This window comes from Macrobrachium rosenbergii, chromosome 44 (assembly GCF_040412425.1).
Source record: "Macrobrachium rosenbergii isolate ZJJX-2024 chromosome 44, ASM4041242v1, whole genome shotgun sequence".
Classification (NCBI taxonomy): Eukaryota; Metazoa; Arthropoda; class Malacostraca; order Decapoda; family Palaemonidae; genus Macrobrachium; species Macrobrachium rosenbergii.
Genome location: NC_089784.1, coordinates 38,271,935 through 38,297,754, shown reverse-complemented (window position 1 = coordinate 38,297,754; position 25,820 = coordinate 38,271,935). Strand labels below are relative to the sequence as shown.

The 25,820-nt window shown below is 38.8% G+C and overlaps 2 protein-coding genes across 2 annotated transcripts in view; both read left to right on the top strand.

Annotated features, from left to right (window-relative positions):
• The window catches only part of LOC136829594 (dynein axonemal heavy chain 3-like), a 162,758-nt gene that overhangs the window by 46,719 nt on the left and 90,219 nt on the right, over positions 1-25,820 (top strand). Inside the window, exons 14-19 of the mRNA XM_067088440.1 lie at positions 1,003-1,171; positions 10,436-10,596; positions 12,552-12,699; positions 16,140-16,284; positions 17,036-17,130; positions 17,936-18,052. Coding sequence (XP_066944541.1) covers positions 1,003-1,171; positions 10,436-10,596; positions 12,552-12,699; positions 16,140-16,284; positions 17,036-17,130; positions 17,936-18,052 — 835 coding nt within the window. The remainder of the gene's footprint in view (positions 1-1,002; positions 1,172-10,435; positions 10,597-12,551; positions 12,700-16,139; positions 16,285-17,035; positions 17,131-17,935; positions 18,053-25,820) is intronic.
• Positions 2,515-4,462, top strand: LOC136829534 (trypsin-like). The gene has a single exon (XM_067088371.1). The coding sequence runs from the start codon at positions 2,628-2,630 to the stop codon at positions 3,945-3,947; it is 1,320 nt and encodes a 439-aa protein (XP_066944472.1). The 5' UTR covers positions 2,515-2,627; the 3' UTR covers positions 3,948-4,462.

Genomic DNA, 25,820 nt, shown 5'->3' with positions numbered 1-25,820 from the left:
ATGCCAAAGCTTAATTAACACACACACAAGTATTTTCATTAGTCGCTTAAAGTTTCATAACACCCTAATTAACGCGTTTGTAGGCTTGCCCATCTATTTACCTATTGATCCATTCAACATTTTAACACCCTGTTTGTAAGTGATTGCTGGCAAAATTCGTATAAAACTGGGAATTAGTTAATGTTGGTAAAATTCGTATTAAACTGGGAATTAGTTACAGACAGGGGTACTACAATGTTGAACAGATCGGTAGGTAGATAGATAGGTAAGCCTACAAACGCGTTAATTTGGGGTATAATGGAACTTCAAGCGACTCTAATGAAAATCCTTGTGTGTTTATTAAGCTTTGACACTCTTGGCATAATATGCATAAACACATAATAACCATATATGTATTTGCTGATTAATTCGCCTCCGGCAGAATACAACATGAGTTTTCATATAAAAGCTGGCAAGAAGAATTAAGGTTCGCAGGCTGTGATAGGCAGGTCGTGGGAGAGAAGGGGATCCATATTCATTGGACTTCTTCAGATGGCAGCCATAGAAACCAAATACATCACATAGCCATCTCGGATATAATTTTTTTTCCCTTGAGAAGTTGCAGCAATTTCTTGAATCTGTTTATGGCAGTACACGTTATATACCTTACCTTTTCTGTATCTATTTACGGTGCTTCATCCTTCAAATATTTTACTGCATCATCCTCTTCAGCTTCGTATATCACAGATTTCACTTTACTCAGTGTGTTTTCCAAATTAGTGTGAAATATTCTTTCAGTACTTTTCTGATTATTATTCTTTGATGGTACAACCATTAGTTAACTCAATGTGCACTATTATGCCTCCACGATTTTATTTGGTTTTTCCGTATCATCCCTTTCCATTTATTTACGTTAATTCTTTGCGTCATTATATCTTTCATTTTGAGTCTAATTTTCGTGTCAAATAATTTCAAATTTGTAGTCTCTCAGTAACTGAGGAAATTCTCTTTCGTCTGTCGCAGCATATGTCGAAACTTTGACGAGATGTCCACAAGGCTAAGTCAAGTGACGGACGTGACCGCTGAGATCGTCGAACTCAGCAACTATCTACACGTGTGCTCGTCTCAGACCATGACGCAACTCCTCTTGGAGATTCAAAATGCGACAGACAGGCTCATGTTCCTTTTGCAGGTAAGGAGTGTAGAAGATGCTTTCTGGCCGTTGGTCGCAAATGTATGAGTTTTCAGGTTTTCTAGTACAGGGCATGCCAGTACCTTTCTTCAGTACTGTACTTTGTTCTTTGTCTGTACTAAATACGTTTTCTGAAGAGAACAGGAGTGATTACAGGTATCATTCGCACATGTGTATTCTTCTGTATTTCTCTTTGTTTACTGAATTCGAAAGACAAAAGCATCACTACTACATTACATTGCATAGAATAACCCATTTACGAAAAGTAAAATCCCATCAAGGTATCAATGTCTCCGGCAAAGGTTAGAGATGGTGCCATGGGGAGTGTGTTATCTCTGTAAACATATTAAAAAGCGGCCACTTTCTAGAGTAACTCACAGCCCAAATTATATCTTTAAAGTGTGGGGAGGAAACCCATTTCCCTGGTTTTTAAAGACCAAAAAACTACAGCGTGAGTTCATATTGCTGTGGCTGTTTTCAGGGGTAAGGATAGTGTCCATGTTGAGTGAAATGGTTATTTATTTAGGTTAAAAGTCATTTGAGCTGTTGGTTATTCTGGTTGACCTAATTTGATGGAGTTATTAGGCAAAGAGAGGCTGAATTTCAAAGTAATTCATTCTCTTTCTCTCTGACTAACATAAATTCCTAAATTATATTTTATTATGTTGTGTGGTGCTTATGGCCACCAGCTCACTTTATTGAGCAGTATTCCTTCACCCTTCACCTTTAGATGCGTGTGTTTCTTGCACGTATGTGTTTGTAAGATGGCTGATGAATATAGGGAAGTCTCCTTTATCAGCTATCTGGAATCACTAATGTGTTTAAGGTTAATGGAATCCAGATTATGAACTTTTTAAGTGTTTGTTTTGCATCTTTGTCAAGCCAAGACTAATGACTGCATTTCGAAGGCATAGTCGTGTTATGGTAAACTTTCAAGAAAATTAAAATTTTTCCGAACACCAACATACATTTCAGGTTGCCGTTGCTTCATTCAGTATTATTGTATCCTTGATAATTATCTTTTAATTTTTGGTTATCATTGCGCTCTTCATCATTGATCTTACCCCTCGATAACTCCTCTATTTGTAATTAAAGACATTTGTAGTTTATTTCTAACTTTATATGCTTAGTACTTCGATTTTAATCATGAATTCGATACATTTAAGATCTAGACTGCCATGGGTCTGCGTTAAAAAAATGAGAGAGAGAGAGAGAGAGAGAGAGAGAGAGAGAGAGAGAGAGAGAGAGAGATTCCCCTTTTGCGTTGATGACACAGGTGTGTCCTGTTTTCACCTGCATAAATTAAAAGAGATTCATTAGCTTCGTAAACTGTGAGTCACATTCACTGAGTCTCCGTGTCACTCTGCACCGTCAGGTAGTGTTGCTTCACTCGTATAAGAGCTGTGTCGTCCAAATTAACGAGCAGAGGTTACGAAGTTTGCGCCACTTAAACACCATGTTTCCCGCTCACTTCAAAGCCTCCGTTATTCTCCTCTTCCTTTCCGTAACGAGGGCGGTGTTAGGATCTCCTGTTTCAGATTCGAAGGCAAATGTACGTCAGACTCAGAACAGTTGCGGTGGATATGCTCAAATGTCTGTCGGGCACGTCCTGACATTTTCGTCTCCCAACTACCCTAATCCTTACCCATATGGTCTGAGGTGCGTTTGGATGGCTTCATCTCCACCCAACACAGTTATCAAAATGACTTGTAATCACTTCAATGTATTACCTTCTCAAAACTGCGCCTACGACGCCTTTTATTTCTCCAGTACGGGTGACACCACCTGGAATTCGGCCCGTTATTATTGCGGAACGGGTGTGCTGGAGGGGACCACAACTGGCAACAAATTTGCGGCAGGATTTTATACAAATTCATACCCGAACTTTTATTACACAGGCTTCACGTGCACGATAATTGTTGTTGAAACTACAGTTACAACAACGACAATCACTCCTACACCTGGAACAACGACTGCGCCGAAACCAGTGACCAATCCACCAGTAACTGGGGACTGCCCATGCGGCGTCAAGGGCGGGAGCAGGATCGTCGGAGGGCAGGAAACAGCTGTGAACGAATGGCCCTGGCAGGTAGGACTTCGCTATTTGAAATCAAATGACTTGTTTTGCGGAGGCGCTCTGATAAACGAGCAGTGGCTGGTGACTGCAGCTCACTGCGCCGAACCATTCAAAGTCGGGGACATCTCAGCGGTCTTGGGCGAGCACAACCAGTACCAGAATTCGGATACGCCTTACGAAGATGAGATCACGATCGACAGGATCATAATGCATGAGAGTTACGACTCAAACACAGTGGACAACGACATCGCCCTGATGCGCCTGAGCGTCCCCGTCACTTTCAACGACGGCGTAAGACCCATCTGCCTTCCTTTCAAATATGCCAGTAAAAACTTCACCGGGACAACAGGCACTGTCACAGGTTGGGGCCAAAAGGTTTTCAATGGAAATGTCAGCAGTGTCCTGCTGGAGGTTAGTATACCGATTCTGACCACTTCTGAATGTCGGAAATATCCTATAATAAAAGACAGTATCACGGAAAACATGATCTGCACCTACAAACAAGGCTCGGATGCTTGCAAGGGAGACTCCGGAGGACCCCTCGTTTGGGGTGATCAGGGTCGACAGTATCTGGTTGGAATCGTTTCCTTTGGGAAGGGCTGTGGCGATAAGGATGCCCCCGGCGTGTATACGAAGGTGACGAATTATCTTCAGTGGATAGAAAGTAAGATTTCCGGTAGCCTGTGTTCGCCGAATTAGGACTCATCATGCAAGTGATTACATCAGTGATTTTGCTTCTTTAGTTCCATCATTAACAATCTGGAAAGAGAAATCAGGAACAAAAATTTCATATCAGATCATTTCAAGTTGAAGCTGTGTTTATGAATAAGTGTCTGTAGGAGAGTTAGCAACCTCATTGCAAATTTGCTGTAGACATCGAGAATTAAGAATGATAGTTCAAATAACACATCCTGAAATATATTACAAATGTTGTAGAAGCAGGCTTCTGCAAATATTACTCTTATGCCAGTTATGATTTGTTGCTGTTGCAAGATCTTAATGATTACAATCATATGTAGCATCGCGATTTTAATGATAACTGATGATCGATCTTACACTGAAGAGAGAGAGAATATATATATATATATATATATATATATATATATATATATATATATATATATATATATATATATATATATATATATATATATATATATTATCTCTGAATATTTGTAACATTAACACAGAATTAAATAACTTACCAATTGCTATTACCGCCTTTTTATTTTTATTCCTTTACTTATCAACCTTTTGTTCCTCTTATTTTTACGGTTCATTTTTTAACAGGTTTAAATAAATGCATTACAAAACAAATTGTGTCTTTGTAAATGTCCAAACATTTATAAGAGCTATTAATTTAAAAATTTGTTATAAGGACAGAAGTTTGTTATATTTGTTTAGAAACAAGAAGATTAAAGAGTTTCAACTTAGTTGGGAAATCGAAAAAGAATATTATTAGTAAAAATGAAGTAGAGTAAAAAGATAAGGAATGTGGATCCGTATATTAAAGTTTATTACTATTATTTTCATTAATATTATTATTATGCAAAATAACCTATGGGATTTTCTTTCCAGACTTGTGGAACAAGTCTGAAAGGCCTTTAAATTGTAAATAGATTTTTTACAAGAAAACGGCCCATTTGTGAAAAAGAGAAAGAAAGAAAAAGAGAAAATAGCCAATGATTAACAACAGAAATGAATCAAGAAACAAGATTCAGAATGTTAAAATATTAAAATAACCAACAATGGGTTGACTGAAAGCATGACTTTTGCATGAGCTTCAGCGTGCCTGTTTAAGAATGGAGATGACCTTTCAACCGGAAGGGACCTTCAGTATTCAAAATAAAGTGAAAACAAGGTTTTACTGACATCAAAATAATGGAGTCCTATTTTTAAGGTGTGTTAAGATTTCATGACTGGATTGAACAAAAGAGCCTCTCTTCCTGATTCAAGGCTACAGCCTAGCTCTAGATGAAACGGTAATAAAGTAAACCACGTGAAAAAGTATGTTCAGGAAGAGGTATTTTATTGAAAAGGCTCATTACTTATTTATTTAACCTAAATGTTTTATATTTCATTGCATAGCTCCATTTTGAAGAGGAAGCTTTCAGGGTTGTGACAAAGTAGTCGTAAGTTTTATACAACTAGCTGACCAACCTGGTGCTGCCTAGAAGAACTGAATGACATTTGATAAACTACCTCTCTCTCTCACCAGCTTTCTCCTCCCTAACACCCCCTTTTCTCTCTTTTCTTCTCCTCTTACTTTCTTTCTCACTCTCTCCCAACACACCCATTCACTATTCTAGAATTCAACAGCCTAGGCCATGTATTCACAATAAAATTTACCTGTCATTTCTTCTGTCAGTTCATCGAAACTATCGTTAAAACTTACGTGTAGACAACAGTTTGTGGGCGGAGACAATCCACTCACCAGAACAGATGAACTGATGGTATTACCTAAATATCGTCTAATCGACTGACAGGTAATTGCACGTATGGACAGGTTAGCACCAATTTCTTGACAGTGTGCCAGTGTATTTCATCTTGGAAGCATCTCAGATGCTCTGGTCAGAATATGAATAAATTATGTATAGGCTGGTTCATTTCACTGTTAGACCCTTCAACGCTATTTGTAGGCCGTTATAAGTCCAAATCATACAATAAAAATCTAAAACATTTCCATTTGATACAGACAATTTGGTATAGGCCCAGGACAGTGATGCATTTTTGTGATATGTGTGACTATAATGAAAGTAAACTTCACTGTCCAATTCATAAAAAACTGAACCAACCCCTCAGTTCTAATTTAAACTCATTCATTAGCCTTCCACCCCCTAATCATTTAAGTTAAGAGAAAAAGTGGCAAAACACTTTCCTATACGGCTTACTTACCCGTGATATGTATTTTTTATATTGGTTTTAGAAACGTTTTTGACATAACATAATAAATTACAACTCATTATCTTTACAATGACATGAAATTCCTTAATGAAGAATTGTGCATAAAGTTACACTTATAGCATCTATAAACTTGGTCAGTTATACAATAACATAATCATGACTCAAACAAAATCTTTCCCTTCTTGAAGGAATGTTAGGTTTATTGTTTTGAATAAATATGCGTTGATAAAATATAGAAATGAATATATATCATTCCAGTATATAACCGTAAACGATAATTTTATTTTCCTAAACGATGGGAATACTATTCCTTACTGTGTATGATTATATCAGCAAAATGTATGAAATATTGAGGTGTTGTTAAGCTGTGAGCACTTCGAGTTTCTCGAAGTGCAGTAGTTGCCATTTCTTAATTTAATCCCTATTTGGATCTAATACATTTAACCTCCAAGTGCCTTTCGGAAAAGATTTCCAAATGTAATGATCTACGTTCCTGTAACGTTTTAATCTAGAATTTTCAGTTATCTTCCAGGTAATCAGTACAAGCAATGTGAAAAGAAACTTATCTTCCGTATGCAGTGAAGTCTTTGTCCAATTCGCATGATAATTAATTCCAAACGCTGGAGTGTCCAAGGTGCATTAGGCCACTGCACGCATGCGCAGACTCAGCTTCGCTAACTACGAAAAGAAATCATCGATATAGGTTTTCAATGTAAGATTTTATCGAGGTAACAAACAATTATATTAATTATTATCATAAATTATGATCAAAACTCACGCAAATTCTGATCAAAAACTGATGTTATAGGGAATTTATTGTTGTAGGTTAATCATACTTCTGGCAGTGCCAGAAAAAAAAGTGAAGGATCACTGAGGTGAAAAATGAGAATAAACCCAGAAAGCTGAAAAAAAGATGACGCAAAAAAAGAAAATTTCATTTGTTTTGTCTGTGTTTGCATGTCTGTCACGGGGTAGGGGTTTGATTTTGAGTTAGAAACCTTTCTGGGGTGACATAGAGGCCGGGTGCAAAATTTTGTCTAGGTCTGTCAAGAGGTTTGGATTTCTATAGGAGGCAAACTAATATACAAACATTCACTTTTATATATATATAAAGATGGTCACAGTGAAGTGTAAATTGTAACCACTTCATCCAAAATAATTTCATTATAATTTCCCAGTTTTTTTGCTTTCGTGTTGCACTACATACTGAGACAGAAATAAGGTTTGTAAAAAGATATAAAAAATTCAATATTGATCCTTGGGTAACTCCAGTGCTCTTTAGGAATTGTAAGAGTTTATCGATATAATACCTTGGAAAATGACATAAAATTACACTATTTCACTTAACAAATGTTCGCATAATCGGTAAAGAGGTACTGGATATGTGTGGGATTATTTTTTGGCCAAATGCGATGAGGTTTCGTTATGCAGCTTATACAAGATTCAATCATGGTTTTCCTTTTTCGTTTTTCCCAACTTTTCGAAGTATTTATTGCGACGCCAGACGACATAAATTTATTTGATATTAAGAATGCTAATCACAGGCCAAGTTATGACTCTTGGGGTCATGTGGGAAGATCATTACATTCTCAATTAAAACGGCAAACTTTTTAATGAATACTTCACTGACGATGGAGCTTGACAGTAATTTGTGGGTAGATTATAAATGAGATGATTAAAAACTATTTTTCATATTTCCTTCTTCTGGGGAATAGGAAACCTAAGAACTAAAATGTTAATGTTCACATCAGTATTAAAAGTCACAGGAATGTATCTTTATAGTGGCGTATACTTGAGGAACTTCGGCATCTGTGATAATCATGATGAGATAGTGATAGTGAATATTAGCAATGATAACACTATTAATTTGAAGAAAATTGTTCTGTCCGGCACGTGATGACGAAATCTATCCTCTTGAAGAAAAGGCCAAACGTAAGTCCTGACTAATCAAAAGGCTATAAAAAGAGACTGCTGTAAAAAGCGCAGAAAGCCTTAAGTTTCCTTTCGTTTTAAGTCTGAAATGAATCATTTTCGGAAAGCATTTCCGTTAGCATTAAGAAATGAATTTGGATTTAAATCTGAACCGTCAGAAAGAAGAGACGTTGAATTTTCTGCCACCATAACACGTGAAATGGAAACATTCAGGCTTATTTTTATTTTCAGACTTATGTGTATGTTATTCGCAATGCTTGACTATATAATCTAAGTTTTGCTATAAAAACATTTTGTAAAAACAAAATCTCACCTTGAGTAATGTTTAACAAGTTTTGGAAGTTTGCGGAGGCAGTTACGTCAAAATACATAAACACTCCGAAAATCTAAGTTACCCTAAGTAAAAAAATCATTAAAAAATGCATTTTTACTTCATTTGTATCGCATTGAAACATTCAATTTAGTGAATTCTAAACTGTTAACAAAAATGTCTTGAAACCCTGATATGAATGGTATTTTTTGGTGTTTTGACAGTTCTTTAGTACAAACAGGAAGACACTATTTCTAGATTCAGCAGTTTTCAGAAAATTCTAGGGATCTTCTGTTACGAACTTTGGATGCTAAAAGGGATGAATTATCAGTTAAGTGGTAACAATTCGGCTGAGCCAGTTGACTGACTTCACTGTCACTACGTGTTTCAAAAAAATTTGGCTTTCATAGTTATTGTATTTCTGAAGATTTTTTGATGAATTGAACTGCACCTTAGTTCTTGAAAATTTCATATAATAATGGGATTGCTTTCTAAACAGATAAATCGAGATACTTGGTTCTTTTAATATGGTGAATGACCCGATATAATTCAAAATTCTTGGACACTGCAGTTTTAAAATTATTTGTCTGAAATACAGGGTGAAAACTACTACCGAAATCTGTAAGCTTTGGATTATGGCCTTAACAATTCCCAGGCATTTGAAGTTTCAGAATAATCGGTTGCCATGCAATGTCCTTAAATTGTTGGAGTCTTTGAACTATCTTCATTGAAACTGATATTACTTCCAAGGCCACTAGACTCAAGGTTATGTAATGTGCGTTTATGCATCACACTAATAAAAACAGTGAATATTCCTAATAGCGGGAATGAAGGTTCTGTTATCGATCAGCTTGTTAACAAAATAAAAAGCACATGGGTACTGTGTTTTCTAAATCGTTTCACTAAAGGGAAAACAATCAAACTCCGCAGGCATTCCCTGTAGTCGTGGTTCTGAATGCTGTGGCACTTAACGCTTGCAGTGGGAATAACGTGTATGCCTAGAGCTGGTGGTAATACGAAATTATTTTCGAGATAAACGAAAATTAACTTTAGTGGGCCAAAAATAACATCCACGAAGCTTGAGGCTCCTCGTTTTGACTTTAACCTATGGTTATGAAACACTCGTATAAGTTGCGTAAATCTGGGACAGGAGACTCTGTGGAGGTTTCCTTACTTAAAAAAGTGTAACTGAGCTTTCGTTCCTGTCTTCATGAAGTTTCTGGAAGCTCCCGTTCTCAAGCTTTCTTAATAAAATCGGAAAATGTGTGGATAAGGATTTGCTAATGTTGCAGCTGCAGCTACATTACTTAGCAAATATTACCTTGTAATTGAAAATTACTGAGTGTTATGGTTTATTGATTGTTAAACTGAAACAAATCATCTTCAAATCTTGGTCTCGTGGTAATATACTTAGAATATTTTTTCAGAACTATGATGCTTGTCATGGACACGTTAAAATGACATTCGCTGCCGCTACATCCCCTAAAGAATAAGGCCTCTATTACTGTTTAATTTCTCTTAAGATTTCAAGTCTTTTGCTTGAAAATTATTAGGATCATCAGAGGACACTGGAAATAAACAGGTACTTTAAAATATCAAAACAGGGATAAGTTGCATTTCCTAATATTATCGTATCTTCATTGACTATGATAGTTTTGTGACGGAATGTTTAGTCTAAGCATGAGGCTAGCAACCTCACCCAGAAAATCTTGAGATTAGTATGTTATTCAAAAGCGCGTTAAGTCTGGAATAAATGAAACGGGTGGGAGAAGTCAAGGGAGGGAGTGAGTATGATGGCAGTTTCATATCTTGTTGCTTGTTTTAGAAAAAATTAAGTCTATTGATTGTAGTGGAATATTTCCTATTAATGAAATAACCTGCCTATTTTACTCCGCTTTCATAATATATGGCATTTTACTTTGTGGGAGATTGCTCCTCACAGTACTGGTCCTTCTGACTTATTCCATGCGAACATGTTCGTAATATGAAAATTAATGATAATAATTCTTGTATGTAATTCTTCCCTTTTTTGTGCATATAGTTTGGTAAAGTGCCCGAGGACCAAGTTGCTCTGATTAATCGCATGTACGCTTGGCCCCACAAAATCCAAGAGGACTTCCTGCTGGCTGAAGCTAGAATCTCCCATAAGAGAGACCTAAAAGAGACAGCGCTCAAGGGTCGTATCGCAGATTTCGAAAAGACGTAAGTCAAGAGAAGAGAACCATTCTCCAGTAGAAATAAGAGCAAACACGCAATGCAGACATTTACACAGTAATATATACATTTGTTAGTTTCAATAACAAGTAGTTTTTTTACAGACAGTAGGTCCACAGAACACTCATGGTAGTAGTCAGTGGCACCTTTATCCCATAGTAACTGAATCAGTGGCATATATATATATATATATATATATATATATATATATATATATATATATATATATATATATATATATATATATATATATATATATATATGTGTGTGTGTGTGTGTGTGTGTGTACATAGTGTGTACGTGACACTGTAAATCACATTTTTCACGTGATAAATATATACACATATTTACATTATGCTGAACATGCCACTGCAAAAATTTTACTTTCTCTAGGGTGTAAGTATCACAAATATACATGCCCCTGTCGGCTTCAAGCATAATCTCAGAAAGTTGTCTTGGAGGACATTATACTGTAGGTAAGGTAGAAAAACCTTTCTCTTTTCATGAGACATATATATATATATATATATATATATATATATATATATATATATATATATATATATATATATATATTATATATATATATATATATATATATATATATAATATATATATATATATATAGTAATTAAATAAGAAAATAAGCTCCAGCAGAGTGAACTCACATTCAAGATGCTATGAACTACCAGCTCCGAGCATTACTGACCATGCTAGGATAGACATTGAAACGCATTCTTGACTGACTCTTATGAATGTTATTTCAAATGGTAATTAAATGATAGAAAACGTTCCAACCCTCAACTGCCTCGAACTCGCAAATTAAGATGCTAAGAACTACAGGCACAGATTACAGACCATGTCATTGCAAAAAACTATTTTCCATCTTTTGGAAGTCAGTGCCAAGTATGCCCCTACCTCTGTCCGTTTCAAGTATACTTTCATAGAAAGTTCTGTTGCAAGCTGGTATACAGGTCAATGTAAATCACTTCCTCACGTGATGTATATGAATGTTGATATGATTGGCAATTGAATGAGAGAATAAGTTTCAGCCCTCAAATGGTTTAGAACTGCATTCAAGGCGCTGGAAGCTACCAGCATAAAATATTACGGACCTCTCCGTGTCAGAAAACTCGTAAGTCAATTAATTGTGCGTTTTCTAAAGTTCCTATATATCACGTGAAAAAATCATTGCAGTGTTGCTTATACTGGCATACAAAGAAGCTTTCTACGAAAGTATGCTTGAAGCCACCAACTGGTATGCACATACATGACACTGACCTCTGAGCAGGAGTAAAAAGTTGCTTGCAGTGGTGTGGTCTGAGTTTTTACATATTTGAGTGGCTGTAACATTCATATTTTTTTTAAGCCTACACTTCTATGCTCAGGTAGTTATTTATTGAGCTGCTTATTCATTTAAAACTGCAAACTCGATATACTGTACATTTTTGCTTGATATACAAACAAAATTTTTCACATGGATTACCTTGGGCGATATCTGGTTCAGTGGGTGAATTATTATTACTATTAGTTTGAATATAAAGATAATAGTAATAATTATTAATTAAATAATCCTTTGCGCTTGTAGCTCCTAGCATATTGGATAGAAGTTCAACCACTTGAAGGGGAAAGTTATTCTCTAATTTAAAGTTACAGTGATATAAAGTGAAGCAAGGACTGCTGAAAATGCTTTCGTTGCAAAGTACCTCGATCAGGAAAAAGCTCGGCAGACTCTTCGCCTCACCTTTCTTTCCTGGCCTGTTGTCATACTGAGTTAGCAAGTTCCAGCGATCAGAAACTGCTTATACAAGTCATATCAGCATGCACATCAGTGACGTGTCGATGACTTACCATGATAAGTAAACATTATGACATGCAAAACAGTTCGTGATGCCATAATGTCTCTCAACAAAAATGGCACGATCAATTTGGCTTTCTTTTAGGCTGCAGCAGTATAACAAAGAATTGGACGACCTCAAGGGGCGGGACAACTTCATCATGAAGGAGATCCGCGTGGACACCATGAAGAAGAACGTCGAGATGTTGGATCGTCTCACCAGGCAGTTCCAGAACGCCAAGGCTGAACTCTCGGTAAGACAGTGGTCGCGTCAAAAAATATTGCCAAGAGGGATAGGGCGTTTATGCAGGTCAAAAGTCATCGTAAAAGAGTAATGTAGATTATAGGGTTCATAACCCAACCTTATAAAATACCAAGACTTAAATTTATAGCAAACCTTAGTCCTCTGGGATGAGCAAAGTTTAGTGATAACTGAGGTCTGGAATTATTGGTTTGACCTTGTTCTTAATAAAAGCATATCTCAAAAGATTATTACTCACCCATTCCCTCCGTGATATGCCTCGTTGTGAATCTGTATCACTTGGATGAGCCCTCCATATCACTCTGCAGCATCTGAGCAGTGAGTACCTTCAGTGTTCAATGTATGCAGATTGGCTCCAGAGGTTTGTCCTTCACAGTCTTGTTTTCATTGAAAGAATATTACCTAATTGTGGTACTTTAAATGTCTAAAGTTCAGAATTACGACTAGTATAGGTGTTTTATTGTTAGAAGAAGCTTGTCTCATATCTCTGTTAATGGAAGAAGAATGAATACAGTCCTAGAATTTGTATTATTTGTGTTTAACAAACAAATAAGTTCACGGTTATTCTCAAAGACAAAGTAATTGAAAGGTGAAAAAAAAAGGAAAATGAACTAGTGTGTTTTGAAGTTTCAGTAATATTTGTATATAGATCAAAGGAATGAGATGTAATTACGTTCGACAGAGAAATTATGATTTTGATCCAGTGTGCTTGTTTGCTAGTCTGTTAATTGCAAGAATTACTCAGAAAGTTATGGCTGAATTTTTGTGAAAATTTTTGCAAAGGTTGGCCTTGTGGCTGCCAAAGGTTGGCCTTTTGGCTACCAAGAGAGACCAGAATGTAACTTTGAACCTATCCGGAGACCTAAGGATCAAATGGGAATTTAATCCAATCATAACCTTAAAATTAAGGAGATAAAGACTTCATATTTGGCGTTCATTTCCGCTGTTGAAACCGAAATGGAGCTTAATCTCAAATTCATATTTGGAAGTCAGACATCAAATAGAAATGTAACCTTGTTCTTAACTTTTGAACGCTATGAGATAGACATATTTGGCAAGTAGCAATCAATCGTTAGCTACATTTTTCAAACTGTACAGTTGGCACTCATAATCCACTAATAGTGCTGATGTGCAGAATAAGGTCAAGGTCATACTTAGAGGTCAATGGTCAAACAGGAATTTAGGTTATGTTCGGTGTGTTTGTTTTCCTATTTGTTACCAGGATCACTTTAAAAGGTATGTGTGGAGTTTATCGAACATTTGATTGATTATTATAAAGGTGGGTCTTAGACTTGACGGAGATTTGTGGTCTGTGAACGACCCCGTTTCCTCTGCTGGCCTCTTCACGATTTGCACCAGACCCATGAGGTTCGTAGCAAATTTTATTACCGTTGTTTTTATTTATTCAATTTCTTTTGTTTACGAAGGGAACGTTGACCATCGATTAACTCTCTTGTCTTATCCTGGCTTGGAGACCGTATTAGAGGCACCTGGCAGCACTGAAGCCGTTACCGTGGTACTTCCATCATGGTAATGGCTCGTGTGTTTAACGTGTGTACAGTTCACTGAATGCAAAAGAATCTCTTCTCGTCAAGAGTTATCGAGACATGCCTCTAATGGCTTAATTATGTTCATGCTTTGCGATACTTAATAACTCTTCGTCGAAAATTCGTAATGTCAAGAGAGTTTTTTGATGTATATTGATTTAAGTGGGATGTTTATGTTAGAAGTTTGTATTTTTATTTCTGCCGCTTATCCAGTCAGATTGTGGAGACATGTTCCACACGTCTTTAGAGTACATTCTAAAAGAGGGAGTAAATTATTTTAAAGACTAAGGAGAAAAAAATGATTGATGATACAAAAGGATAGTAGCGTTCAGAATTAGAGTCCCTGCCTCATAAATAAATACCAGGAGTTATTGAAAGTTGCAGTAAACCTTAGGGGTTTGATGGAAGCTGCAAGTAAAAAATATAAGCAATTTTTTCTTTGAGTTGGGTTTTCCAAGCTTTCAGTTTCGGACAAGATTAAAAGCACTTCTCGCAATCGAAAGAGCTTCGTTTGAAACCACTACCACTTATTTTTCATGCAAATCCATCGGGTTTTATTAGTGATGTTTATTTCTTTACAAGTTAACCTTGTCTTTCATCTGTCTTGGAACTGGCATGAGAGTACAGTTCTCGCGAGAGCATAACGCTAAGTTAGGTATACCTTAGTTTAACCAGACCACTAAGCTGATTAATAGCTCTCCTAGGGCTGGCCCGAAGGATTAGATTCATTTTACGTGGCTAAGAACCAATTGGTTACCTAGCAACGGGACCTACAGCTTATTGTGGAATCCGAAATGAATTTCTGTCACCAGAAATAAATTCCTCTAATTCTTCATTGGCCGTCTCCCTAATTCTTCATTGGCCGGCCGGAGACGCGAACTCGGGCCTAGCAGAGGAACTAGAGCATAACGCAACAGAATCAGTCAACAAATACAGCACATGCGTACTCCCTGATGGTCACTGCCATTGCCTCCATGTGCGGCCTTCATGTTACTTGCAGGCTGTGAGCTAATTATTACTACATACATTTACAATTTAATTAGCTGTTTCGTCCTCATTCGCTCTGTTGGCTTATTGGCTTCATTATGACCGCTATGGTTTGTTGTATGTTTTTGCAATTTTTTTTCTCTGTAAAACAGGGTAAACTGAGTTACAAGTTGTACTCTTTTGTTGACTTTTCCAACTACTACTTTTATTGCATGTATCCATAAAACCCAAGACAGTACCCTCTTGCCGTTGCCAAATGTAAAAAGCAACAAAAAATGCTATTGTCAAAGCTTCTAAACTTTTACAGAGATCTACATTTTCAGCTATCGAAATACAGTTGCCGTATTCGCTTTGTAACGAAACACAACCTCCTCGGCTGTTATCATTCACCTTTTTTAAAATGCCGTTGTGGAGTTCTCATGTCAAGTACTTTGATATATGCAGTTTTATTATTTCTTTCTTCGAAAATAATTTCTGAAGTCGCTGGACGACTTTTACTGTATTTGACACTTGAGTTACACATATATTGATTTACTACCCAGTTCGTAGAAATGCCGTAACCTTTAGACGTAGTTATGTGCGATGTTTAGAACATACCTTCCATGCCATGTTATCTGCTAAATTTCTGTGTGCAGAGGAAAATAAAAATGTTTAAAAACAATGGCAACTTTAATACCTAACTGCAGAGGAAACTAAAAACTTAAAAAATATTTGTATCTATGTTGTTTATGTACCAGATATTTCTATACAGAAGAAAATAGAAAAAATTCCAAAATAATTAAAAGCTTCTCTTCATGGAAAGTGAGTGTCATTCTTTGTCAATATTCCTATCCGTCCTTTCCCTTTTTATACGAACGCTGTCTCCTTGCGTTTCATGATGTCATCTCACTTTTCTCAGGCCATCAATGAAGAACAGAGCCTCCTGAGTTGGGAGAAGACCAAGTTCCCTCTCCTGCAGGCGATGATATCACAGAAGGAACCTTACGACATGCTGTGGCATACCACTTATGACTTCCACCAGAAATATGAACTCTGGTATAACGGTCAGTGTTTCCTTTGATTGGTTAAGTCGCAAAAGTTGTTTTAATCATTAGACGTATATATAATGTTTAGGCTCTTTTAGCAAAAACTACCGCTATTACAGTAATGAGTACTCAAAGTCAAAGTCAGCCCCAGACCATCGAAAGGCGTTAAGGATTTGTCTTTCAGAAGGAAAGGCACGCTTTGCACCGTGATTGTGGAGGAATTGGCTGGCTCCTTTCTCTTCCTTGGACACCATGCTAAGCCCAGCTGGGTGGACTGAGTGAACGGCAAGTGGAATGTTAACTCCTGACGTCGCTGGTGCTAAACGTTATGTTATAATTTTTTCACCTGATAGACTAAATACTTTATATCAGAGCAGGAATTATAACATTTTATTCGTTACTGCGGTATAGTTAATTTTTTTCTTTATCGATATACAAGGTTTTAGGTGTCTTGATACGTGTTTGTTGCAATATGCATGCATCTTTAACTACAAAAATCAATCATATGTTTTGAAAGTATATTCTTCCACATGTCTAAATCTCTGTTGTTAGCAGAGATTTGAGTAATCACAAACATACTGTATCTGCTCATTTTTTATATTTTACGTGACTCGAAATTTTCTCCAGAAACATTGGGTCAAGCTTAACGCTTAGGAGTCTCACACAATTTCCTCTGTCCTTATTGAAGACTTGAAAGTTTTACGGAATTGGGTTTTATTCTGAAGTTGCAGGAGTCTCGCATTTCAAAAGTTGTCATTTTTTCTCTCAGGTCCCTTTGCTGGTCTAGACGCAGAAGCCATCAACGAAGAAGTAGAAGCAATGTGGACGACTATGTACAAACTGACTAAGACTTTCATGGATCAGGTATTATTGCTGGTCTGATTTGTGTACGGAGGAGCCGGGGGGTGGGGGTTAGGGGGCCTTTTTGGAGTATTAAACACACCTAAGTATACAATAACACTAACAACTCTACACGACAGTTCAGTCATTAAAGTCTAACTGGCTGTCATATATATTGCATGGGAAGACACATAGACGTGTACATTATAGCATATGCATACCCACGTAGACGTATACATTGTGGCATATGCATACTCACATGATTTTTCAATTATTGATAACGAAAGTTTGAATACTAAAGTTCTTGGACTAAAGCTTAACAGGAGAGACACGCAAAAAAAAAAAAAAAAAAAAAATCAGCTATTATGTAATGAGAGCAGTAGTGATAAACCTTCATAACGGGTGTATAGAGTAAGATAATTTATAGGACCAGAGGCACATTTCTTCGCTTAAGAAGTTGACCTGACACATGAAATGACTTTTAAAGAGATTTGTTTTTCTTTTGACTCAGCAGGTCGAATGATATACAACAAATAAATTGTCCGATGCTCACTTTTGATGCCATTTGAGCGGGTCTCTGTGTCTACAGTATATCTTTCACGCTTTTGACAGGTCGAGTGTGAAAGATTCACACTTCCTTTTATTTTTGAATAGTTTGAGAGAGATATATGTGATTTCCTTATCATGATTACGCTGAGAGAGAGAGAGAGAGAGAGAGAGAGAGAGAGAGAGAGAGAGAGAGAGAGAGAGAGAGAGAGAGAGAGAGAGAGAGAGTCTATCATATTCTCAATAGACTGAGAGAAAATTACGATCGTGCTCATTTTGGCAGGTGGGATCGAGACGAGTTGCAGAGTACGTGAAGGAGAGGATAGAGAAATTCAGATTGCACGTTCCTGTTCTGCAATGCATTTGCAATCCGGGTCTTCGGGAACGTCACTGGAATCAGGTATGTTTAGGCGCATTAGACATACGCCTGTAATCAGCAGAAGAACTAGTTATCTAATTTCCATACGATTTATTATTATTATTATTATTATTATTATTATTATTATTATTATTATTATTATTAAGGATAATTGATCATTCATAAGGAACAAACAGAGGAAGGTCGTAAATTTGCAAGACGAGGTTCAACATAACAGAAAACTATTTGGGAAGTAATTAACAAACAAAATACCAAATGAGTGATAAATAGATAAAAGCAATGCAAGAAACACGAACGTACATACATGTCTAAACAAAAATATAAAATCAAAGTAAAAGAGACTCTCTGAAATAAGTTTTATTAAGTACTGTGCTGCATTAGCAGAATTTCTCTCTTACTTTTCGTATTACTTCTTTCGACTCCACTACCTCTGTGGTCAGCACAGATGTTTGAATTTTTATCTTCAAGTTTTTTCTCGGAAGAGCTTTTCCTATTTTGCACCTGCGTGCCATTACAGGCCCTGTTACACCTGCACTAACGTTCTGATTTGACCAATAGAACTGAGACCGCCTAAGGAATAATGTACACACGTTTGTATTTACATGATGATCCGGATTATACATTGCGTAATGAGAGTCGCATGGGAGGTAAACGCGCTGGCTTCCTTTATCAAATTCAATGGCATATTCAAAAGATAATTAAGCAGATTGCGAATTAACGAGTCCATTGAATGAATCTGAATGCGCATTCGCTTTTTTTTTTTTATGTAATCAAGTGAATTCCATCTCCAGTGTGTTGAACAGAATCTGAACGATATTTTCATTTCCTGCCACATCCTATATAGGGAAGAGAGAGAGAGAGAGAGATATTTCCTTCCTCGTTGCTAGCAAACAGCCGTGATTTGCAAGAATTACAAAGAGAAACAGCTGTTGGTGCCACTAACCAGTTCAGCGTTGTTTACATAACAGTCAGTAGCTTTCTGGTGGTACCTCGAAATGAAAACAGAAAAAAATTGAAATGATTTCCCCCATAAAACAGCCTTTATTGAACAAAGGGTGCACAGCATAAAAAGAAGACAATCATTATTGTATTCATCCCTAAATGTCGAATCATGAATGAACCCCCGGTGCAGAAAACATAAATATTACAGAATTAATTCGACTGTGGAGATTTTAGTCTGAGGGAGCATCACTTTATCTACCGTCAGTTGAAGTTTATTCGGTTTTCTTTGCTTTTATGAACTTATAGATAACATATGTACAAATAATAATAATACTAAGAAGATATAAGCATTGTGTTCTATAATCACTGGTTGTTTCACTGATTTTAACAACTGGAATGCTATAAAATTCTAATCTTTTCAACAAAGGATAGGAATATTAGGAAGTTTTATATTTGTGTGAAACTTCCGAGGTAAAACGCTTTGAAAGTCTAATCCTCCTCAATCACCTTGCTAGAATGATGACTTTCGACCTTTAGAAAATGAGGATTTTGGAGGTGGAATCATTTGTAGACTTTATTGACTTTTAATTCATTCACTAGTTTAGCTAATTTCAAGATTTTATGGCAATTTTGACCTTTAGAGACTGTGAATTCATGAAGTGAGGTAATCTAAAAAAAGTTCATCCTCACATTGGTTTTTATCAGTGTTACAAGTTTCTACGTTTAATGCGTCCCACGGGCTAAAAGTAACTCGATCATTAAACTTAAGATCCCTTTTCATATGTCAGAATTATCTCTGCCAGTTGATTTATTATCGGGAATGTTAATATGGACGGTGCACCATCTTCATGATTTTTTTTTTTTAGTAAATTTGTTTTTCAGTTTATTTTGAACCGTTTAATTTTTAGAGATGGTGCTATTAAACATTTTGGTAGATGAGCATTTACTTGTATAAAATGGTATGATGTAGATAAACATATAATTTTCGAAATACGTGAGTGTGATTAGGACATGATAAATGATTTGACCTAGATAAACACACATAATTTCCGAAATACATTGGACCTGATATTCATCATCATCATCATTATTATTATTATTATTATTATTATTATTATTATTATTATTATTATTATTATTATTATTATTCCAAATATGTTCAGAGTTTAATATATTTGGATCACAAAATCATTGCGGTTTAAAAGATATTTTTATATCTTTTTAACGAACCTTTTGTTCCTCTTATTTTACTGTTTATTTTTGAACAGGTCTGAATAAATGTATTTCAACAAACGGTGTTTTTATAAATGTTCAAACATTTATAAGAACTATTGGTTACAAATTTTTTTTATGAGGACAGAATTTTTATATATTTGTTTCGAAATATTAAGATTAAAGAGTTCCGGTTCGGTTGGGAAATCGCAAAATGGAAATTATTAATAAAAAAGGGATTTTGACAAAGGAAAAAATCTATTTCTGAGGAAGGTCCCGTGTCACCCGGTGAAATTCCATTACAGCACGAATTTCTAGGTATAATATGCTAGATATACCAGAGAAAAAGAGCTTTCAGGAAAGCTGGGGTTACTACCCCCAGTCGAGCGTCTTCTAGGAAGACATCGGTATAACGAAGGGTGAGTGAAATACCACTACCACGGAAACATACTCGAAAGATCTCTCCCTATCAAAACCCCCGGAACAGAGCGGTGAGCCGTTACAGCCCCTACACTCAACACCCGCCAGGACGGCGACACCAGCGCCACCTACCTCATTCCATGCTAGCACTAACCCCAGACTTGGCATGTGCAAGAAAAAGGGGAGCCATAGGTGAGTCAGGGAGGGTCACCGGGTGACACGGGACCTTCCTCAGAAATAGATTTTTCCTTTGTCAAAATCCCTTTTCTGAGTCAGTCCCGTGTCAGCCGGTGAAATAATGACAGAGAATCATGCCAAGGCTGCAAACTACGAGGAAACTGGGTAATCTGAAGAAAAAACATAAATTACGAAAGCAGTTTTAATGAGGGAATCTCTTACATGTGAGAAAAACACTAAACCTAAGGCACATCAAAGACTTAAGACTAGAAAGATTAGGGGAGGTCCCCGGCACGACGGGAAGGGTTCCCAAAACCACTCAACATCACAAAAAGTACAATATTACACGAAATTGGATAGGTACAATGGTGTATACAATTTCAAATGGCACATATAATCTTAAAACTACACACGCAAACTTAAGGTAAACACGTAAGAGATCAACCAATCAGCAAAGCAAAACACACAGTGTATATACATATATCTGGGGCACATGGAGCAAAATAAAAACCGCCCAGTACCCACAAGAAAACACAATTGCAACATGTCAGATTACAGTTTCCAGTCAACAGAGACAAATTACATCAATATGAGGAGCAAGGCAGTGAGGCATGATCAACCAGGAGGACAAGCAGAGAAGTAAATGAGGCAGGCGGGCGGGGGGGGGAAAGGAGGATAAGGATATGATTGGTTAAGGTGGGAGATGACACTTCCCACAGCTATGGTAGAAAATTTCAGGGCTTGAGCGATTTTTAAATAGTGGCGTTTAAACACTAGAGGTGATTTCCAACCCGTGTATTTAGTCAACTCTGAGAAATCCATATTATGAAAGTAATTAATGGAGGTAGCAACTGCTCGAATATCATGAACCTTAGGAACTGAATCTGGGTTGGCTTGTTTAATAAAATACAGAATTTGTTGTCTTATACCATTCAGTGATAGAGTACCACCTTTCTCCCTGATAAAAAGAGGACCCGACTTACTCTGTGGAGTTCTTAAAAGGTAAGATTTAAGTGTATGAACTGGACATAAAGACTGGTCTTGTGGAAGGGGCACCACCTTCCAAGGAGACCACCTGTCTTGTGGGTCTTCGTTTTGGCTAAGAATCTAGGATCAGGGGAAAGGAGGACCTCTCCAGAAGGGAGGAAGTTCACAAAATTATCACCTCTAGTGAGAGCTGACAGCTCTGAGATTCTAGCACCTGAGGCCAAGCTAATCAGAAATAAGGTCTTCCTTAACAGATCCTGATAAGAGCATTGAAAGTTATCTATCTCTGATGCTAACTTAAGGACGTCATTGAGAAACCACGTAACGGAATGTGGGCGCGATACGGGTCTCAGACGAGCGCATGCTCTGGGGATGGATGAAAAATAGGAATCTGTAAGGTCGATTTTAAAGCCGTATAGGAATACTTTCTTCAGGGCTGACTTGGCTGTGGTAATAGTGGCTGGAGCAAGGCCTTTTTCAAACAGTGATCTAAAGAAAGAGACTCCTAAATTAGTCGTCATGATCTTGGCTTCAGATACTTTTAGGAAGGAGGCTAACTTTTGACTGCTGAATCATATTGTCTAAGAGTAGAATCTCTTTTATCTGACTCAAGAAATAGAGTGTTGACAGGGTCAATGTTTGCCCCTTTTGGGCTGCAATTTTATAAAGTCCATAAAACTAGGGCATTCTGAATTCTTGAGGAAGCTGACACAGTCTTGGTTTTGTACTGTCTGGGTCAGTATGGGCTTGGGAATCCGAAGACTCCCGCAGTCCCAGTTCCTGAAGAAGAGGAACCAATTGCTCTTCGGCCAGTAGGGGCTACTAGGGCTAGTTGACCTTTGAATGTCCTGAGTTTGTGTAATACTTTCAACAGTAAATTTATTGGAGGGAATAGATAAATTTTCTCCCAATTGTTCCAATCTATTGTCATTGCGTCCGTGGCATACGCCTGAGGGTCCAGGTTGGGGGCCACATAACAGGGGAGCTTGAAGTTGCTTTCTGTCGCGAACAGATCCACTTGGAGACTAGGAACTTGGCGGCAAATCCATTTGAAAGATTCCGTGTCCAGGGACCCTCCGTCTCCAACGGAGTAGTCCTGGACAGGGAATCCGCCACCACGTTCGTACCCCGCAAGGTGGGTGGCTGACAGGTGCCAGCCGTGCTTGTTCGCCAGGGAGAAGATAGCAACCATTACTTGGTTTACTCGACCTGATTTGGAGCCGCCCCTGTTGATGCAATGAACTACCACTGCGCTGTCAATACCAACCTGATATGAATCCGGTTGGGGGGTGATTTTCTTTAAAGTTAGAAAGACCGCCATAGCTTCCAGGGTGTTTATATGGAACTGCTGAAACATTGTGGACCACGTTCCCTGTACTTTTTGTTTTGGGAATATCCCCCAGCCGCTTAGGGAAGCGTCTGTGTGGACAACTAGTGCCGGAGGGGGAAACTGAAGCGGAACTGACTTGGAGAGGCCCTTGACTGAGGTCCAAGGCCGCAGTCTTGTTTTCAAGATTCGAGGATGGAGAGACCTTGTCTCTGAGCTTGACATTGGCTCGACTCCGCCACACTCTGTTTATGTCTTTGAGGTTCGCTTTTAAGAGCAGGTCTGTCACTGAGGCAAATTGAAGGGACCCAAGGACCCTTTCTTGGGATCGGTGGGATGCCGATTGATTTTTGAGAAATTTTCTGGTGAGAGATGCTATCTCCTTCCTCTTGGGAGGTGGGAGGGATAACGTGTGAGCAGACAGATCCCACTGTAGGCCCAGCCACTGAAACCGGGACTCGGAGTCAGGCGGGACTTTTGTCTGTTCAGTTGAAAACCCTAACGATTCTAGGAAGTTGATGACTATGGTCGTAGCCTTCTGACACTCCAGAACTGTTGGTGCCCAAATTATCCAATCGTCCAGGTACGCTGCTAGGGATATCCCTCGGGACCGGAGTTGTTGAACTACCATGTCCGCCAGCTTGGTGAATACCCTGGGCGCAATGTTTAGGCCGAAGGGCATGACCTTGAACGAGTAGGCTTGATTCCCGAGTCTGAAACCGAGGAACTGAGAGAAGTTCAGCGCAACGGGACGTGATAATAAGCGTCTGAAAGATCGATGGAGGTGGTGACGGCTCCACGCGGAAGTAGAGTCCGTACCTGATCTATTGTAAGCATGCGAAATTTGTCGCATTTTATGTAGAGATTTAGATGCGACAGATCCAGGATCACTCTTTGCTGATCTGAGTCTTTTTTGGGAACTGTGAATAACCTGCCTTGAAATTTTAGGTGCCTTACTTTCTTTATTGCTCGTTTGTTGAGCAATTCTGCCACATAATCCCGTAGGATTGATGAGGGTGGCTGGTAAAACCTGTTCGGAGGAGGAGGTTCCTTGATCCAACTCCAACCCAGACCTTTGGACACTATACTGTGTGCCCAAGGGCTGAAGGTCCATTGGTCCCTGAACCAATAGAGGCGACCACCTACCTGTGTTTTTCTCAGTGGGAGGGAGCGGGTTTGTTCCTCTACCACGTCCAGGTTTTCCCCTTGGGGTGGTGTTCGCCTTCCCTCTGTGAGGGGCCCTGCCTCTTCCCCCCCTTGCGATTCTGTTAAGGCCGTGAAAGTAACCCCGGCCCTCGTAGGTGGGGTTGTAAGCTGGTGAAGTAACATACGAGGGCGCAGCAAGGGAATGAGCTGGTTGGACCAGCACATATTGTTGGGGAGAGCTTTTTGAAGTGGAGGGCTGTGCCGCTGCCGAGACTGGGGACGGCTTGAACTACCGTCTGCTGGTGGGGCCTCTTATGTCTCCTAAAACGTTTGCCTCCTCTCGTCTGGGGGCCGCCAGATTCAGGGTCTTTGCGTTTGTAGGTGGGGATGCCCCAGTGAGAGCGCAGTCTCTGGTTGGCCCTTGTAGCCTCCGTCATGACGTTCGTAACCTCTTCTTCTGGGAAGAGGTTAGGTCCCCAGATCGAGCTCTTTACGAGCTTGTTAGGCTCGTGACGGATAGTAGCGCGGCATAAGACGAACTTCCTACATTCCAGTCTGGCCATGATGAATTCAAACAGGTCAGACTGAAAGCCAGCTAACAGGGACTTAGCTAAGACCTGGAAAAAGGGCTCGTCCGCGCAGGGAGACGGCAGTGGCTTCTGTGAGGCAGATGGAGTTCAGGGACCGGGCTAAGCTTAGTCCGGGCATCAAACTCCGCCTTTAGCAAAGATTCCGGCAGCTTGGGGAGTTCCTCGCTAAACTGTGAGGAAGTCCAACTTCCCGACCGTGAAGGTGGACGGAGCATCCATCCAGAACTCATCACTTCCCGAGAACACCAGGGAAGTGGGGTCTGTTTCCCTTAGCTGCGGTAACGGATTACCATCAAAGCACGCCCGGGCCGTAGCCAGGGCGACTTTGTTCAAACAGGGAGTTGGTAAGTTGTCTCCCAGGGCAAACATAGTAAAGCTGCCCTTGAAAGGAGTCAACTTTGTGTTGTCTGCCTGCCACTCCGTCAGAGTGCGCAGGAGAGACGACTGAGCTTGGTCCCTGGGGATGATGACAGTCTCCCTGGGAACCTTATCCGAACGTATCCAAGCTTCCTCTGTCAACCTTACGAAACCTGGATACGGGGGCAAAAGATCGGCGGGGAAGAACTCCAACTCCTCCAACCGTCTCGTGCCAAGACCTTCAATGGTCAGTTTGCCATCGTGTTGGATGGCCCGGAGGGCGAAACGCCAAGGGTTGCCAAGATCGAAAGGCGGGAGTTCCGCCGTATCGGGAATGACATACTGGGGTTCGGCTGGGGGTGGGTTGGCTATTCCCGCCAGCATGTTGTCATAAGAGGCAAACTTCTCAGAAATCTTATTGTCGTACGTGGCAAACTTTTCGGATATTTGATTAAATTTGTCATTAAAGTCCTCGGAGAACCTTTGGAACATTTCTTTCGCAAAGGTCTCCGCGTCAAAGGCAGGTTGGCAAGGAGGGCTTGATCTTGTTGCCTCTTACTCGCGCCTTTGCCGGAGGAACTAGACTTGCTCCCGGAGGCTACAGGTGCTGAGACCTTAGCCTTCGACGGGG

Coding starts and splice junctions, on each gene's coding strand:
- LOC136829534 (XM_067088371.1), top strand. CDS start 2,628: ATGTTTCCCGCTCACTTCAAAGCCTCCGTTATTCTCCTCTTCCTTTCC.